The sequence below is a fragment of the Scatophagus argus genome, chromosome 2, assembly GCF_020382885.2.
Source record: "Scatophagus argus isolate fScaArg1 chromosome 2, fScaArg1.pri, whole genome shotgun sequence".
NCBI classification, from domain to species: Eukaryota; Metazoa; Chordata; class Actinopteri; family Scatophagidae; genus Scatophagus; species Scatophagus argus.
The window spans coordinates 8807334-8823579 of NC_058494.1; the positions used below are offsets into that span (position 1 = coordinate 8807334).

Consider the following 16246-nt stretch of genomic DNA (forward strand, 5'->3'; position numbering starts at 1 on the left):
TGATGTAAGGAACAAAAAGGCCAACAAAAGGTCACAGGTGATGAGATAGCCAAGAGCTCTATTGACATCACCTCTGGCATCATTCGCCACATAATCACAACTTTTCTTTTTCTCTATGTGCATTGTTGCTCCTAAAGGTCTCCAGTCTTATCTCTGGGTGTGGAGTGGAGTGATCACGAGGAGTGGAGGTGAGCCGAGGACCTTCTCTGAGATGCTGAGGTCTATATAAGGTAGGGGTTGTCCAGATAGAAACACAAACTGCACAGACACCTCAAGCAATTTCCAGCCTTTGATACTCTGACAGCATCTTTTCACTATCACCATGTGGAAGGCAGCCCTCTTGACCCTGGGCTTGTTGGTGGCACTAGTAGACAGGGTGCGGTCCAATGATGGCCATCCCTCTTTCTATGGTGTGAAACTGTGTGGAAGAGAGTTCATACGAGCTGTCATCTTTACCTGTGGTGGTTCTCGTTGGAGGAGAAGTGTAGGAGATGCAGGTAAGAGTGGGTGAAATTGTGGATTTAAGTTTATTTTTTATGATGTGCCACTGTAATCGTCTATTAAAAGATTTACCCCTGCTTTTTAGCAGCTCTCATTGGAGAAGAAGCTTTTGACCCTTGGAACACAAATCTCGTTCCTCAACTTACCAGCGAGCAGGATCCCACAGAGTCCCAAGCATGGAGAGATCAAACATCGAACGTGGCATCAATGGCTGCTGGATTAAGCCGCTCAGCTCGCTCACCAATCTCAGAGGAGGTGCTGGAGGCTCTACGGAGCGCAGATAGGAAAGGACGAGATGTGGTGGTTGGACTGTCCAATGCCTGCTGCAAGTGGGGCTGTAGCAAGAGTGAAATTAGCTCTCTGTGCTGAGCTTTAATTCTTCAATATATACCAATATATATCAATAATCCAGAGGTCAAGTCTTTTCCTATGTGATTCCTTCATTTCTCCACACTTAGAATTCTTAAAATGTCACAACCCATCCAACTCACTGTCCATGTTTTGACTACTGATGCAGAAATGTGACTGTCAGAACTTGATCTTTATGTTTAATAAAGCTTTGTCGACTTGGTATATGAAAGTCTCTGTTCCTCTTAATACTACTATGATGTGTCATGCTGTTAGAACACTTCCACTTTTCCAAAGCCTTGTTTCAGAAACAGAGTTTTGACAGGTATTGCGAAATGAAAGGAAGTGGTGGTGATGACTATGAATACACAGACCGGTGTGATGTTCATTGAATTATAGCTGCATTCTGTGATTCTACAGGGGTAAGACAACGTATAGGAACATATTTACAAAGCACCGAAAAGCAGTATAATAGACTTCCAACATACTGTCGCTGTGCAGCTCATAGGCTAACGCTGGACTTTGGTTGTTTATTTCAGTGTGTTCATAGGAATTTGTTCCTTCTATTTGAAATAAAATATCACAGCCATGTTGAGATACACGGTCATAAAAACTGAGCTTATCACGCAACAAAGTTGCAGTTTCTGTTTTTGGTTTTACTGTTCATAAAATAGTGTCCACGCCCTGTGTCAGTTTATACAGATCAGTTAAGCAGTCTCGTAAGGGATATGAAGCTGACACCATCTGGTGGTCAGAAACGAAACGCCAAAAAATAACGATGCATAAACCATAGCGCAGAGCTAAAAGTACGTGATGGATTTTAATGAACACAGTTTTAGGATAACAGCGAACACTCGTGTATACGGTACACAAGCTGTACAATCAGTAGCTTAGCTCTGTTTACAATTTCCTTGCCCGACGGTCTGTTTAGTACGGAAGCCGAACGTGATCATACGTATCAGCCGGCTTGATTGCAAGGCATGCATTCTCTGTGACATACCAGCTAGCACAGCAACCACACAGATCCACTAACACCAGAAGTTCAGATTTAGCTACGCAGATTGCAGTCGTACCTTATTTAATGTTAGTTGTTATAGCGTAACTACACTACTGTCTATAGACATATAGATCTACTACAGCGGAGCGACCAGGTAAAACCTTTCGCGGTACTTTCAAGATGATGGTAGCTAGTCATGCTATTGGTAGCTGCCGGGGTTGATATGCGACTGCTCTGTTATGACTATTAATACGCTCCGTTTGCACCGTCTGTGTTGCTTTAATTACGAACAGAACTTTGACAGCTCAACGCGGCGTCCTGGTAGTTACCGTAAGATACAGTTTAGCAGCTGTTCTCTGTGTGAATCTTGTATGTGTTTGGTATCATAGCGCTAAGCTAGCCAGCTATCTGAATGAGCCAGACATTTGCGTCTGTGCCGTCTGGGCCTAATGTGGAAAAGGCTGGTTAGATCGCGACTGATAAATGGTGTGGCTACTTGTTCATGCAGCTGTAACTTACTAAATGGTTAGTAGTGGTACTTCGAAGGGAGAAACCGAAAATGTGGAGAAATATTAACGCTTTCACGGCAGTGTTTTGCTCCAGCGTAGCAAAAATGTTTACAGTAAATGAAGACACTTTGTATAAAATTAAAATTCTTGTCACTAATTGTGGGGTTAACAGCTAAGGTTAGTATTCGACAGTAACGGTAGCTGTTCCATTCTGTTAGGTGTTCTCTTCTGAAATCGTTACTGCGTAGTTTGCGTTACTTGTACGTGATTTGAGTAGCAATGTTCGCAGTGCTCAGGTCACAGGTGGCGCTTTGTGTGTAGCGCATGCTTCATAAACAGGTAATGTCTGTTTATGTGTCCTGTAGTATGGAGTGGCAGCCAGACGAACAGGGTCTGCAGCAAGTGCTTCAGCTACTCAAAGACTCCCAATCTCCAGACACAGCAACACAGAGAGCTGTGCAAGAAGTATCCTAATAAATGTGTTAGTGTGTGTGTGTGTGTGTGTGTGTGGTTCATAGTGAGAGAAAAGGGTGTAAGATTTTGTTCTCGAGTGACAACTTGTGTGTCAAAGTGAATGACGATGACAAGTTGACTGGGTGTGTTGTCATGCACAGCTTGCATCATGTAAGCAGGTGTTCTTGATTGTGATTATATATTAATCCACACTGTCAAACAGGAACACGGGGTATTGGAAGGTGTTTGAGGTTTTGTTGTGGTTAAACTCCTTAACACAGCCTGCAGAAACTGGAGCAACTTAACCAGTTTCCAGATTTCAACAACTATCTCATCTTTGTCCTCACAAGCCTGAAATCTGAGGGTATGTATGTGTGAATCAAAAGTAAGGATAGAAACAATAGTACAGGACTGTCATTTACTAAATAATCCTGCTTGTCTTCTTTAAATACTACTGCATCCATCCTCCTCTTTCCCATTTTTCAAAATGTATTTATACCCTGCCTCTTTGCTGTCTTACTTCTCAAGATGAACCCACTCGCTCTCTAAGCGGTCTGATACTGAAGAACAATGTTAAGGCTCACTACCAGAACTTTCCTCCCAATGTGGCTGATTTCATCAAACGAGAATGTCTCAACAACATCGGAGACCCCTCACCGCTTATCAGAGCTACTATCGGTGAGTGCTTCCAGTGAGAAGAGAGACGCTGCAGAAGGAGAAAGCTAGTGTTGGCTGCGTTTTTTAGCCAGTGTGAGTCAGACTTCTATGTAGGTGGCTAAATTTTTGCAGGTAATGTGGCTGTGTGGGAGCCAACGGTGTATTTTCAAGATGTTTTAAATGACTGAATGCGATGACAAGTTGAGTTATTAGTTACTCCTGCTTTATCTTTGCGTAATGTTTTGATTGTCTGTCATAAAGGTATCCTGATCACGACCATAGCCTCTAAAGGAGAGCTTCAGACCTGGCCGGAACTGTTGCCTCAGCTCTGTAATCTGCTCAATTCGGAGGACTACAACACCTGCGAGGTCAGGCTCACTTGCCTGCATACGCAAATAGCTTTGATATGTTGATGTGATAATCAGATTTATATCTGTGGCTTTTAGCTCTTTAACATTCTCTATGATTTTTTTCTGCCTTTCAGGGTTCTTTTGGAGCATTGCAGAAGATCTGTGAGGATTCATCAGAGCTGTTGGACAGCGATGCCCTGAACAGACCTCTGAACATCATGATCCCCAAATTCTTACAGTTTTTCAAGCACTGCAGCCCCAAAATCAGGTCAGTGAAATGCCACTCTTTTGCATCCTGACTGTCTCTACTGGCACTTTGTCTCTCCTCCTCAGCCTATCCGTGTTGACTCTTGCTGTTAAATTCATCATTATAGATCCCTCTTGTTTGTCTCTCTCAGGTCACATGCTATAGCGTGTGTGAACCAGTTCATCATTGGCCGAGCTCAAGCTCTAATGGATAACATTGACACCTTCATTGAGGTTAGCACTACAGGATTATCTTGGTTTCATTTCCATTGTTTTCAAACCTTTCTTCCTTACATGTACCTCTATACTGAGATATACAGAGATATGTAACAGTGCATCTACCCGTTAAAGCTGTGTTTTACTAGCAAACATAGCCGTCTGTTGTGGATCAGTTCTGTATTTCCATTCGGATAACTTTATCTGGCTTTATCTATGTGATGTTTGTTTCTTTAGTAAGCATCTGCTAATTGAGATGAGGCAGTGCAGGAAGTTTCCTGTAATGTGAAAGAGTAGAGACTGTTTACTGACCCCTGAAACCTGGTTCAAGTCCTTTGCAAGATGTAAGTCCACCCTTCTCTCTCTCTCTCTGTATCTCTGTCTGTTGCACATTCAGAGTCTGTTTGCACTGGCCGGTGATGAGGACAGTGAAGTACGAAAGAACGTGTGCAGGGCTCTGGTCATGCTGCTGGAAGTGCGCATTGACCGTCTCATCCCACACATGCACAGCATCATTCAGGTGAGGGCGGGACTTGAGCTCACACTCAAACAAAAAGCATATATTTTTTCCTTCCTCCCGCTTATCATCATCATTACCTCTTCTTGCGTGTGACCAGTACATGCTGCAGCGGACCCAGGACCCAGATGAGAACGTGGCTCTGGAAGCCTGTGAGTTCTGGCTCACCCTGGCAGAACAGCCCATCTGTAAAGAGGCCCTGTCTGGCCACTTGGTCCAGTAAGTGCTTACATGCCAACGGGTCATTGGACAGGAATAGGTTTATGACAAGGAAGTTATAATCACATGCTGTATGAATTTCATCTGTGCAGTAATGCCGTTGTTTGTCTCTCTTTTCAGACTGATTCCTATCCTGGTGAATGGAATGAAATACTCTGAAATTGACATCATTCTTCTGAAGGTGAGTCACCGCCTGGATAAATCAGATATTCCTCATGAAGAACACCATGCCTTCTCTTCCTGTATTTTTTTTTTTTACCTGTGTCCATTTTGCATTCATCTTCTGTCTCTGCTGTCCTCCAGGGTGATGTTGAAGAAGATGAGGCAATTCCAGACAGCGAGCAAGACATAAAGCCTCGCTTCCACAAGTCCCGCACCGTCACTCTGCAGCATGAAGGAGGGGAGGGCGAGGAGGGGGAGGATATCGATGAAGATGAGGACGACGATGACGATACGCTATCTGATTGGAACCTACGTAAGTTACAGACACAAAGGCTCTTCTTTCTCTTGAAGTGCATTCCTAGACTTTAAACAACTATTTTTGAGCAAGGATGCAGTGATTACTTCAACCATAACATCAGAGAGCATTATTATAGTTTCAGAGATATCTGATGCTGATGGTTGTTCCTACTTCAGGGAAATGTTCGGCCGCGGCTCTGGACGTTCTTGCCAATGTGTTCCGTGAGGAGTTGCTTCCCCATCTCCTCCCTTTGCTCAAAGGCTTGCTCTTCCACCCTGACTGGGTCATCAAGGAGTCTGGCATCCTAGTGCTGGGGGCTATTGCTGAGGGTAAGACATGGTTCACACTTGATATGGAAATGGTCTGTTCTTATATTAGACACCTAAAGAGGACCAATTAAATTTGCCAGAGAAGGTACTTTTCTCATTTTCACAAAAGTTATGAACAAAAAACTTTGAGTCAGGATATTGATTTGTCCCTGTTTCTAGTCTTTATGCAAAGCTGACCGACTGCTGGTGGTAACTCCTTTTCTCATTCACAGATGTGAGAGTGGTATCGATCTTCTCATCTAATTGTTGGCAAGAAAGCAAATAAGTTTATTTCCGCAAATATGGAATTTTTAAAATATGTAACACTTTTTTTATCCTCCCAGGCTGTATGCAAGGCATGGTACCTTACTTGCCCGAGCTCATCCCCCACCTCATCCAGTGTTTGTGCGACAAGAAGGCCCTGGTCCGCTCCATCGCTTGCTGGACCCTCAGCCGTTACGCCCACTGGGTGGTCAGCCAGCCCCCTGATGCTCACCTCAAACCCCTGATGACCGAGCTGCTCAAACGCATCCTGGATGGCAATAAAAGGGTACAGGAAGCAGCATGCAGGTACAGCTCTTAGTTTTTAACATATGCTTGTCTTTTCTGTGTTTTCTCTCTTTCTGCTCACACCTTCCAACCCCTCTCACCTTACCCACAGTGCATTTGCCACCCTCGAGGAAGAGGCGTGTACTGAACTGGTGCCTTATCTGAGTTTCATCCTGGACACGCTGGTTTTTGCTTTTGGGAAGTACCAACACAAGAACCTGCTCATCCTCTATGATGCCATAGGAACTCTGGCAGACTCTGTGGGACACCATCTCAACCAGCCTGTGAGTACAAAATACACACATTTACACAGCTTTGTTTTTCACCTAATATATTGAATTTTCCTGTTTTGGTAAAGGAACAAATTAATCACAGGCCAAACACACACATGGGTTTTATAGGAGTACATACAGAAGCTGATGCCTCCCCTGATAGCCAAGTGGAATGAGCTGAAGGATGAAGACAAAGATCTCTTCCCTCTGCTCGAGTGTCTGTCATCTGTTGCCACGGCGCTGCAGAGTGGCTTCCTCCCATATTGCGAGCCCGTCTATCAGCGATGCGTCACCCTGGTCCAGAAGACACTGGCTCAGGCCATGGTGAGCTCTCACCAGTCTCTCACATGGACTATACAGAGACAATTTATGTTTCTGTTGCCTTACATGACACTTTATGCCATTGTCCCACATGTGACCTTTTTTTCCAACTTTGTCTTCTTTATATGTCTTAGATGTACAGTCAGCAGCCAGACCAGTATGAAGCACCTGACAAGGACTTCATGATTGTGGCTCTGGATCTTTTAAGCGGCTTGGCCGAGGGACTTGGAGGCCATGTGGACACACTTGTGGCCCGTAGTAACATCATGACTCTGCTGTTCCAGTGCATGCAGGTGAGCAGAGCCCTTGTGTAAGTGTGAATGTATTTACATTTTGTTAGTAGCAGAGAGTCTGCCGTTCAATACCTGATTCTGTCTTATCAGAGCTGTACTTTCTACTGCTAATGCAAACTGTACATTTCATGCTGCCTTTCATTAGGTACGTTCAACTGACACACCACAGGGTGGCTTTTATTGTGAATCAGCCACAGGAAGTGGACTGTGTTTGTCACATATTTTTGTGCTTGCTGCCACTGATCACTAAAAAAATGTGTTTGCAGAACAAGATGGCAGTCTTTGCTGTTAGTGAAGTGAACTTTATGCAAGACAACGATAGAACTGTAACAAAAATAATAAGCATCTTTCGGTCTGTTGACAGTGTATGTTCACATTTGTCTTTGTCTCTCTGTCTCTTTTGTCCCAGGATACGATGCCCGAAGTAAGACAGAGTTCATTTGCTTTACTGGGCGACTTGACCAAGGCCTGCTTCCCTCATGTCAAACCATGTATTGGTAATTATCTCATTGTCTCTTTCAGACACACACACTTGTACAGTATGTGCATATTATTCCCATTGTCCTTTTTTTTGTTTGTGTGTCTAATGTTATGCTGACATTTGCTTGTGTGTGTGTGTGTGTGTGTCTGTCCCCTGCAGCTGAATTCATGCCAATCCTTGGGACAAATCTTAACCCAGAGTTCATTTCTGTGTGCAACAATGCTACCTGGGCCATAGGAGAGATCTGTATGCAGATGGGTGAGTTGCAGCAAATGTATTTATACACTGCTGCTGTCAAGTGTTTGTGCCCTTGAATATGAGATGCAACTTCGTGATGAGTGTGTCTCACTTTAATTCATTGCTCGTTCAGGAGTGGAGATGCAGCCGTACATCGCTATGGTTCTGAACCAGTTGGTTGAGATTATTAATCGACCCAACACCCCCAAGACCCTGCTAGAGAACACTGGTATAGTGAATGATACTGTTTAGACTTTTTAGATACTTTTGAAACTTGTTTTCAGACAGTAATCTGCTCAGACTTTTTCAGAGCAGATTACTGTCAGAAGGTCATTTACTGGTCCACGTGATAGCATCATGAAACTGCACTCAGACTATTACAACAGCAGTCCTGACTCCTATCTGTCCTCTTCCAGCAATCACCATTGGCCGACTGGGCTACGTGTGTCCTCAGGAGGTTGCTGCCATGCTGCCGCAGTTTATCCGACCTTGGTGAGTGACTATTTAATCTCTTTTTCCATTACTTTAATTCCCCATGCCATGACATCTCTGTGGTGTCATTTAATTAACAGCATCTGTACATACACAGTTGGAAATAGCAGCTATCATACGTCGCACTCTGAGCAGGCATGTGCGCTCATCTTCTGTGGGCTAGAATCACATGGTATCCATTCTATCACTTCCTCCCTCTCTTTCCATTCTGCACATAATTATGTAAGCTTCTCCAGACTTGCAAGACGCATTCGTGGCATGTGTTTTTTCCCCTCATGCAGACAGTATTCATTTCTGTTCTGATTTTTCTCACATTTTCCCTCCTGACTTTTAGTGTGATCGCACTGCTGCAGGGCACAATCACAGCATTACAAGGGCTGCAATACTGGCATTCTCTAAATAAATTCTTGAAATGATTGCAGTCCGCAAGAAGTGAGAATGAAACAAGCCTAGAAAAAAAGACAAATGTCCTTTGTAAGGGAAATTGAAATTAGTTATTTGCTCATTTTGTAGTCAAAATCTTGTCAAAAATGTTCTCTCTTTGACAAGATAAGAATTCTTAGCAGCAACAGCATCAAGTTTACCAGCTGCCAGTTGGATAACAATTGTGTGCTGCAGGTGTACGTCTCTGCGGAACATCCGGGACAACGAGGAGAAAGACTCTGCCTTCCGCGGGATTTGCATGATGATTGGTGTGAACCCTGGAGGTGTGGTGCAGGTGAGATATTGAAGTTTTTGCTTTCACAGTCACAGAGTATTTGGCTGTGAAGCCACATATGTTATAGGACCTGATGTACTTTAAAAACCTTCTCTTCTTATTCTCTTACTTGTGTTTGTTCAGGACTTCATCTTCTTTTGTGATGCAGTGGCCTCCTGGGTGAATCCTAAAGATGATTTGAGAGACATGTTCTACAAAGTGAGTACGGGATACTGATAGGGGTAGAAAAAAGTCTGGGTCATATTGAGGACAGTTGTTGTTGTGTTTACATAAGCCGTCCCATCCAAAAGCTGATTGTAATTCACCATGAAATCATCACACTCTTCGTCCTCCTCTCTCCCTGCTCTGTGAGTCACTGTGAGGTGTAGAGACCTTGGGTTGCAGAGTGTGCTCTTCAGTTTTCTGCTATGAAACTCAGCAACACAGACATTGCTCTTGTTCTGCAGAGAAAAGAAATGAACACACTCCCCCTCAGGAGTTTTATCACATAAAAGCTAAACTTTTACGCATCCAAATTTAGTGTCAAATTCACTGCAAGTTCACAATGTATGTGCACTAATGGAGAATTTCTGCATAATATTCCTGTTGGTACATTTAACCAGTGTGTTAACAGAGTCAACCTGGTGGTCAAATTACTGTTGTTATTTTTGTTTGAGTTGACAGAGACTTTCCCTGCACTTTATTTTCCTAAATTAGGAAACACTACAGTTGCTTTTTGTTGCTCTGTGGTGAGGCCTGCTCTGGTTTGGCTGGAGCAGTTAGTCCTGTTTGCCTGCTTTTTGATCATCAATGTTTTGAAACATAACGTTTTTTTGTCCACAATATGCCACCTATGCATGACTAGCAATTAAACTGTCCCTTGTGTCTGCATCAGAAAGTTTGACTTGAACACACCACAGTAACTACAGTTGACTGTCATACACTATGTATGTTATAAGCCTTTGTGAGAAGGAATAGCTCTCCAGCCATACCATCAGGTGGCGGTAGTCTGTATTTGTCATTTAGAAAGGGAAGCTGGAAGACTAGGACTGCCAATATACACACCGTTGTCACAGTGAAACACCATTTCTTATATCGCTCACCACTTGGTCAGTTAGACATCCTTATGCCCTCTCATTTACTGATTTGCTTAGCTGAGCAGCCAATCAAAGTGAGGTCTCTTACTGATGTACTCCATCATCAATTTGACGTTGTCAGCTGGCTGAACAAGGTTCACCAATGGTTGGAGGGGCCACACTAGCGGTTCGTCAGACTAGTGTCTCAGGCTTTAAGTTGCATACAGAAGTCTACACAAGCCACCTTCTCTATAAATCCAGACATCCAGAAACCACTAGTGGGATAGTTCTACCTGACCACAGCTTTTCTGGGTGTCATTAAATTAGAGTTGAATGAAATTACAACAAACTAATCAATATTTTCATATTAATAACAGGTAAATGACTGCATTTAATGTGAGAAGGTCTGCATAACACAGAGAGACAGTATGTCAGTGTTGCCTTTTAAGTTGCAGTTGATCATAAAGACCAACTGATTGATGGTTCACTTGCCACTTTTGACATTTGCCTATTTTGGCTGGCTGGCCATTCAGCAATGTCATTGTCAATCAAACACAGTGCAGTACTGTGTTGAGACCTTATGTAAGATTTACCAGCCTAAGCTGTAGAAGCGCATCTGTGGCTCCAATGTTTAGGAAGTGTAAGGTTACTAGTGGATATGCCTGACATTCATTTCTTTCCCAAATCTTGCACCAATTCCTGCAGATCCTGCATGGTTTTAAGGAGCAGGTTGGCGAGGAGAACTGGCAGCAGTTCTCAGAGCAGTTCCCCCCTCTGCTGAAGGAGAGACTGGCAGCTTGCTACGGCGTTTAGATTCTCTACAACCACCCAAGAGGTAATCCCACACACATTATTTACTCAGATCATCAAAGGTATGTAAAAGTGTCGACCGAAGCTCACATTCTCAGTGTCCACTCTCCTTTTCTGTCCGTCCTCTCAGGTGAGCCAGCAGGAGGAGGGTGAATGGGAAACTCATCCATCTGTGTATTGCACTGCCCAGATCTGGGGGGAGGGAGAGGGACGCTATTGGCCGCTCCCCCTGACGGACGGCCCCCACGCCCTATGTGTTTGTCCATAGAGGGAGGGTGGGCGGGTGGGAGGGAGGGACAGAGGGACACCTCTAGATTAACTAGGCAGGGACCCGACACAGAAAAACTAACTGGTAGGGACAGATAGAGAGCGACAGAGAGAAGGACATTGAGGAGAGACAGAGGGATAGACAAGTTGGGAAAGAGGGAGGCATGGAAAGAGACCTGCACCGAGAAAGTTCAGGGAAAGAGAGGGAGGGAAGTCACAAGGCAGGGAAAAGAGCAACAGAAAGGTCTGTTACTTGGAAGGGAGGACAGGGACAGTAGAGATTTTAATAGGATTCTTACATTTAAGAGTAACCAATAGCTTGACTGACAGAAACAGACCAACGTACACAGACTCTCACACATACACTTGCACATGCTGTACATGCAGTACATGGATCTGACTGTAGGTGGCGCTATTATTTAGACTTTTTGAGACCTATTACATGTAGTTAGGGACAGACAGGCAGGTGTCTAAACTCTGTTCAATTTATGGGTGATATCTTTCTTTTTCCGGGGAATAGGATTCAATATGAATTACTTCATCTGTAGTCACTGAATTCTACTTAACTGTAAGATAGTTTCGCTATCCGCATCTATGTTCCCTACCTTCATTTTGGACCAGAGTGCTGCTTCACAGAGCTATCCATCTGTCAGACATATTCCTGTCACATTTTCTACCTGATCAAAAGAGAGAAGAAAAAAAAAAATAAGAGCAAGTTTCTTTGCTCGTGGCTTCACAGAAACCATTCCTGTAGAAAGGGAGGATTAGGGCTAACACATATGTTTTCTCACCACTGGGGATGAAATCACAGAAAAAAATCACATCCTTAGTTGTCTGTGTGTGTATGTGTGAATGCGAACGTGCATGTGTAGTTTGTGAATCCTTACTTCGGCATTCTGTGTTAACAGTGTGTGAAATATGTATCGTTTTTGATATGGTACCGAGCTAAAACTTGACTCCCACTGCAATGTCCTTGGCACCTGTTAACTGTGACCAAGTGTGTGTGTGTGTGTGTGCGTGCGTGTGCAAGAGTGAGTGTGTATATGTTTCTGTCTACATTCGTACTGATATCCATTTGATGCCATATTGATATCTCTAGTAAGACAGTGATTGGCAATGTCATTGTGATCTTTATAATGTTTATAAGAAATGGTCCATATTCTTTTTATTTTTATTTTTATTTTTATTTTTTTTGCTGCTACTGATAATTTTTGTTTCTATAGTGGGAGTAAATTCGCACAATTAACGCAAAAAATATTTGAATTAATGCTATTTTGAGTGACTGTTAAGTTGTTTTTGCACTTTTTATTTCATTTTACTTTTTTCTTTTTTGTATGGAGTTCTTTTTTTTTTTTTGTACCTCACCCATGTGACATGTCTTGACCCTAATGTCAGTGTTTGTCATACTGTGTTGCACTGTGAAATTAAGTGTCTTTGACTGGCAAAAATATCCCAATACTAAATGGCAAATAAAAACAACTTTGTGAAACTGGGACTAATCCGCACTTTTACAATGACTAACTTTGCCATATTGCTGAGGTGTGTGTGTACGTGTGTGAGATCCTGCATGTGTGTGAGATCTTGCATGAATTGGCACGCATGAGTACTGTACCTTTTTTTTTTTTTTTTTTGCCCCTGAGCATGTATTTGATAATTAGATGTGTGCACAGTAGGAGTGCAAATTAATACTAGTTTGGAAGGGTTTGTAGCGTGCCCCAGACTACTTTGTGTGCATGCCCGATGTCTGTGTGTTTTCACTCTGTGTGTGTGAGCGAAAGTGTGTGCAGTGGTGTATGTTTGACATAGATTACAGAGTAATATGATTGCCCTTTACACACCAACACACCACCTCAATTCACAATGAGAGCACAGTATATTTACAAAATGATAACAGCTAGGACACTGCCAAAGAGCCACTGACATTTGAAAACACATAAGTAGAGGCAAGCTGCTATTTCAATATCCAACACGTGCATCATGACTATGTAGAAGTACAGTCACCGAAGGGCTTTTCAAATTAGTCATGGCATAAAATTTTGCCAGCAAAACTGATAACAGGGATATACATTTTGTTTCATTGATATTCTGCCAGTGTTTTCCAGCAAGTAGACATCCTGAAACAAACAGATGATGGCACTTAATTTGACCTAGACTGTGACCACTGAGATAATCAAATCAATCATTAATCAAATCAAGTACAAGACAATCTGAACCCTAAGTCTACGTCCATTTCCACAGTCTCTTAGTTCAAAGCTCGTATGAGGACATGTTTTTAGTTGCTTGTTAATTTTGGTGTTTTTTTGGGGGGTTTTTTTGTCTTTTTTTGTAATTTTTTACTTGCGTAACTGATGTTTTTAGTTTTAGTTTTTGTATCTGAAGGATCAGTTTATATTTTCTTTAGATGATACTGTTGTACTGAGTTTGAGAAAAAGGAAAGGTTTTTGACTTGGTGCAAAGAAGATGGGATCAAAAGAGAGATGAATTGAGATGAAGAAGGAATGATTTTTTAAACTAAATTCTGTGTATGTAATGAAGAGCATGTTATCGTTGCTATCTGGCAGAAAGACTTTGATACCTTTGGTTTCTCTTGGATTGCTTTTGCCATTTGTGCTCCTTTTTTTGAAGGCAGGAATGGAAATAAAATGCTTTGAGTCTGTTATATGATTTAAAGTTTATGTGTGTAAAATCTCTGGATTCTTGAAATAAATCATGTCATGCATGCTGAAGGTTTGATGTGGAAGAGCTGCCAGGCTGGTGTCTTTTGTCAGGATAAAAAAGGGTTGAGTATGATCTTCCTGTCAATAGAAGTGACATGAGAGTTAAATCCTTGCTATGTGTATGTCCACAAGTTGGAAATCCCTAATGATCAACTTTATTCCACACAGACATACATAACTAAACCCTCAAATGACACATATTTGATATTCCAGTGGCTTCAGCTTAAGTGTGTCTCTGTGTGTCTCTGTGTGTGTGAAATTAGACGCTAAGTCCTTACACATGTTCAGCAGCAGCTGATTTATCACCTTTGTCTACATTTTAAAATAAATGATGCATGTAACTCTGCGTTTTCTTCCAAAACTGAGCCATGAGCTCCAACAGAATCTCTCATCTACAGCCACAGGATATCGCTGGAAATATGACTGAATCCAGATTGTGCCCAGATCACCTCCACAGGAACTCTGGACTGGCAAATTAACTCAAGGTGTGTATGTGAGAAGTGAGGGATTTCATAAAGAGACTTTGACAGAGTCTCAGTGTGAGCAGCTAAATTCCCACTTTTAAAAACACTGTCTTTACATACAAATTGTTAAACTCTCAATTCATATGGTCAGGCCTCAGAATGCAGTTACGCCTTATTAACTGAAATGATTATTACTAAGCATGCAGGTCATTGAACAAGTTGGCTCTGTGAGTTTAACAAGATTACCCTGATGCCCTTCTTAATTAATTAAATGGTGGAAAAGAACGATAAGAAAAAGAAAATCGATTTCTTCTTTCTTCTTCCACTAATGTTGATTTTTACTGTGTGTGGAAATAGTGTAAATAATGGTTTAATGTTGGTGAATGTAGAGGATACAGAACAAAATAAACTGATGTCGTGCAGTACAATCACATCCCTTTACCTCGTAAGAAAGCGGGATTTACTGTGGTGTCAGATCAGACTGTATAATGCACTTGCATCAGTACAGCATATTTAATGAATAGAATGAAAGTTTCGAAAGTCGTTCTTACTCTGTCTTCTCTGGACATCAGTGCAAAGATATTTGTGTGATATTTGTGTTTTGTTTTACAGGCTACAGAAGATAAAATCTGGATCTTTGATATTATAGCTTATAATGGAGTTGGGGCAGAATGAGTTCAGGAAAATCCCAGAACTGAGACCCTTCTTTGTCACTGTCCCCATCCCTGTACATCACTGTATTAACATCATCACATGTGGTGTAATGAGTGAGATTTTGGTCATCGAAACATTTGGACCATTTGTGACAAAAAAAATGTGCATCATCAAATCTTATTTTGAAAGCAGGCATTGTTTAGGGGAGATCTTTATTTGACTATATTGTGCATGTCTGTTTTATCCAAACAGGCTTTTCCTGTTATGTAGGCATCCTTATATGGTCTTTTGTGTATGCCCCAACGGATGTGCTGCTATTGTCTGAGAAAGGGAGACACTTCCTAAAGGGCAGTGCTGATAGCCAGAGATGAAAATATTTTCTGATGTGAATTCAAATTCAACACATGTGCCAAACATGTGGATGTGGTTGCAGACCATTGCAGACCAAATACTCCTCAGATCCCAACCTGATCGAGAATCTGTGGGATGCACAGGAATAAGCCAAAGCCACGTGGAAGCCCTATCTTCAATGCACAGGACCCTCGATTCCAGTGACCACAAAATACCCCCAAAGGTCCTGTGCCTCTTCCCCTGACAGGGTCAGAGCTGTTTGGCAGCACAAAGGGGACATACAAAATATTAAGCAACTGGCTGATTGGTGTATGCTTTGCAACAGATTATTAGAAAGTCATAACAGGTTTAATGTATAAAAATGTAATCCTTTAAAATAACTTAACTTGTCAAATAAATGTAGTAGAGCAAAAAGTACAATATTTCCCCAAGAAATCAGGTACAATAGAAGTATAAAATAGAACTGAAGTACATCAAAACTGCACTTGACTGGTTGCTGGTAGCTGGTTAGCTGACTATGTTGTAGACAAAAGCGGATAAATCTTTCTTTACTGAGGGCTGTGTTGAGGGTGTGGGTGCGGGTTAAGGGTTGTTGGGGTGTTTCTGAAACACCAGTTATTGAGAGTATACCTACTCTGTAGACTTGCCTGAACTTCACTCACGTACAACTTCACATCAAAACTACAATCCTTCAGTCCCAGCTGTTTGTTAGGCCAATGGGGTTAGCTAATGTAGGTTAGCCTACACATACATACAGTACATACATCTCCATACAATGTGGATG

The 16246-nt window shown here is 42.2% G+C and overlaps 2 protein-coding genes across 6 annotated transcripts; both read left to right on the top strand.

The window, feature by feature from the left end:
• The first annotated feature begins 322 nt into the window (after window positions 1-322).
• On the top strand, window positions 323-1053 carry rln3b (relaxin 3b). Of its 2 annotated transcripts, none has more exons than XM_046406357.1 (2): window positions 323-497; window positions 590-1053. In XM_046406357.1, exons 1-2 carry the CDS (start codon window positions 323-325, stop codon window positions 868-870), a joined length of 456 nt encoding a protein of 151 aa, XP_046262313.1. In that variant the 3' UTR covers window positions 871-1053. The 2 variants fall into 2 exon arrangements, with proteins under 2 accessions (XP_046262313.1, XP_046262304.1); XM_046406348.1 differs by having other exon boundaries at window positions 587-1050.
• Window positions 1054-1634: 581 nt separating this feature from the next.
• LOC124068263 (transportin-2) lies at window positions 1635-11277 on the top strand. Of its 4 annotated transcripts, none has more exons than XM_046406387.1 (24): window positions 1635-1655; window positions 2721-2820; window positions 3097-3172; window positions 3337-3486; window positions 3727-3833; window positions 3950-4083; window positions 4214-4295; window positions 4675-4797; window positions 4895-5013; window positions 5134-5194; window positions 5317-5488; window positions 5650-5802; window positions 6126-6351; window positions 6443-6614; window positions 6732-6926; window positions 7058-7216; window positions 7620-7713; window positions 7857-7955; window positions 8068-8163; window positions 8351-8426; window positions 9045-9144; window positions 9268-9342; window positions 10905-11034; window positions 11140-11277. In XM_046406387.1, the coding sequence occupies exons 2-23, from the start codon at window positions 2722-2724 to the stop codon at window positions 11010-11012; spliced, it is 2676 nt and encodes an 891-aa protein (XP_046262343.1). In that variant the 5' UTR covers window positions 1635-1655; window position 2721; the 3' UTR covers window positions 11013-11034; window positions 11140-11277. The 4 variants fall into 4 exon arrangements, with proteins under 4 accessions (XP_046262343.1, XP_046262327.1, XP_046262352.1 ...); XM_046406371.1 differs by lacking the exon at window positions 1635-1655 and adding an exon at window positions 1759-2000; XM_046406396.1 differs by lacking the exon at window positions 1635-1655 and adding an exon at window positions 1762-2000 and having other exon boundaries at window positions 7626-7713.
• The last annotated feature ends 4969 nt before the right edge of the window (window positions 11278-16246 follow it).

What these genes read in the sequence shown, in the direction of transcription:
- LOC124068263 (XM_046406387.1), top strand. Translation starts at nt 2,722, where the DNA reads ATGGAGTGGCAGCCAGACGAACAGGGTCTGCAGCAAGTGCTTCAGCTA. An exon ending in CACAGAGAGCTGTGCAAGAA is followed by an intron (nt 2,821 to 3,096) that starts GTATCCTAATAA and finishes CACAGCCTGCAG; the next exon opens with AAACTGGAGCAACTTAACCA. An exon ending in GACACCATCTCAACCAGCCT is followed by an intron (nt 6,615 to 6,731) that starts GTGAGTACAAAA and finishes TGGGTTTTATAG; the next exon opens with GAGTACATACAGAAGCTGAT.
- rln3b (XM_046406348.1), top strand. Translation starts at nt 323, where the DNA reads ATGTGGAAGGCAGCCCTCTTGACCCTGGGCTTGTTGGTGGCACTAGTA. An exon ending in GAGAAGTGTAGGAGATGCAG is followed by an intron (nt 498 to 586) that starts GTAAGAGTGGGT and finishes CCTGCTTTTTAG; the next exon opens with CAGCTCTCATTGGAGAAGAA.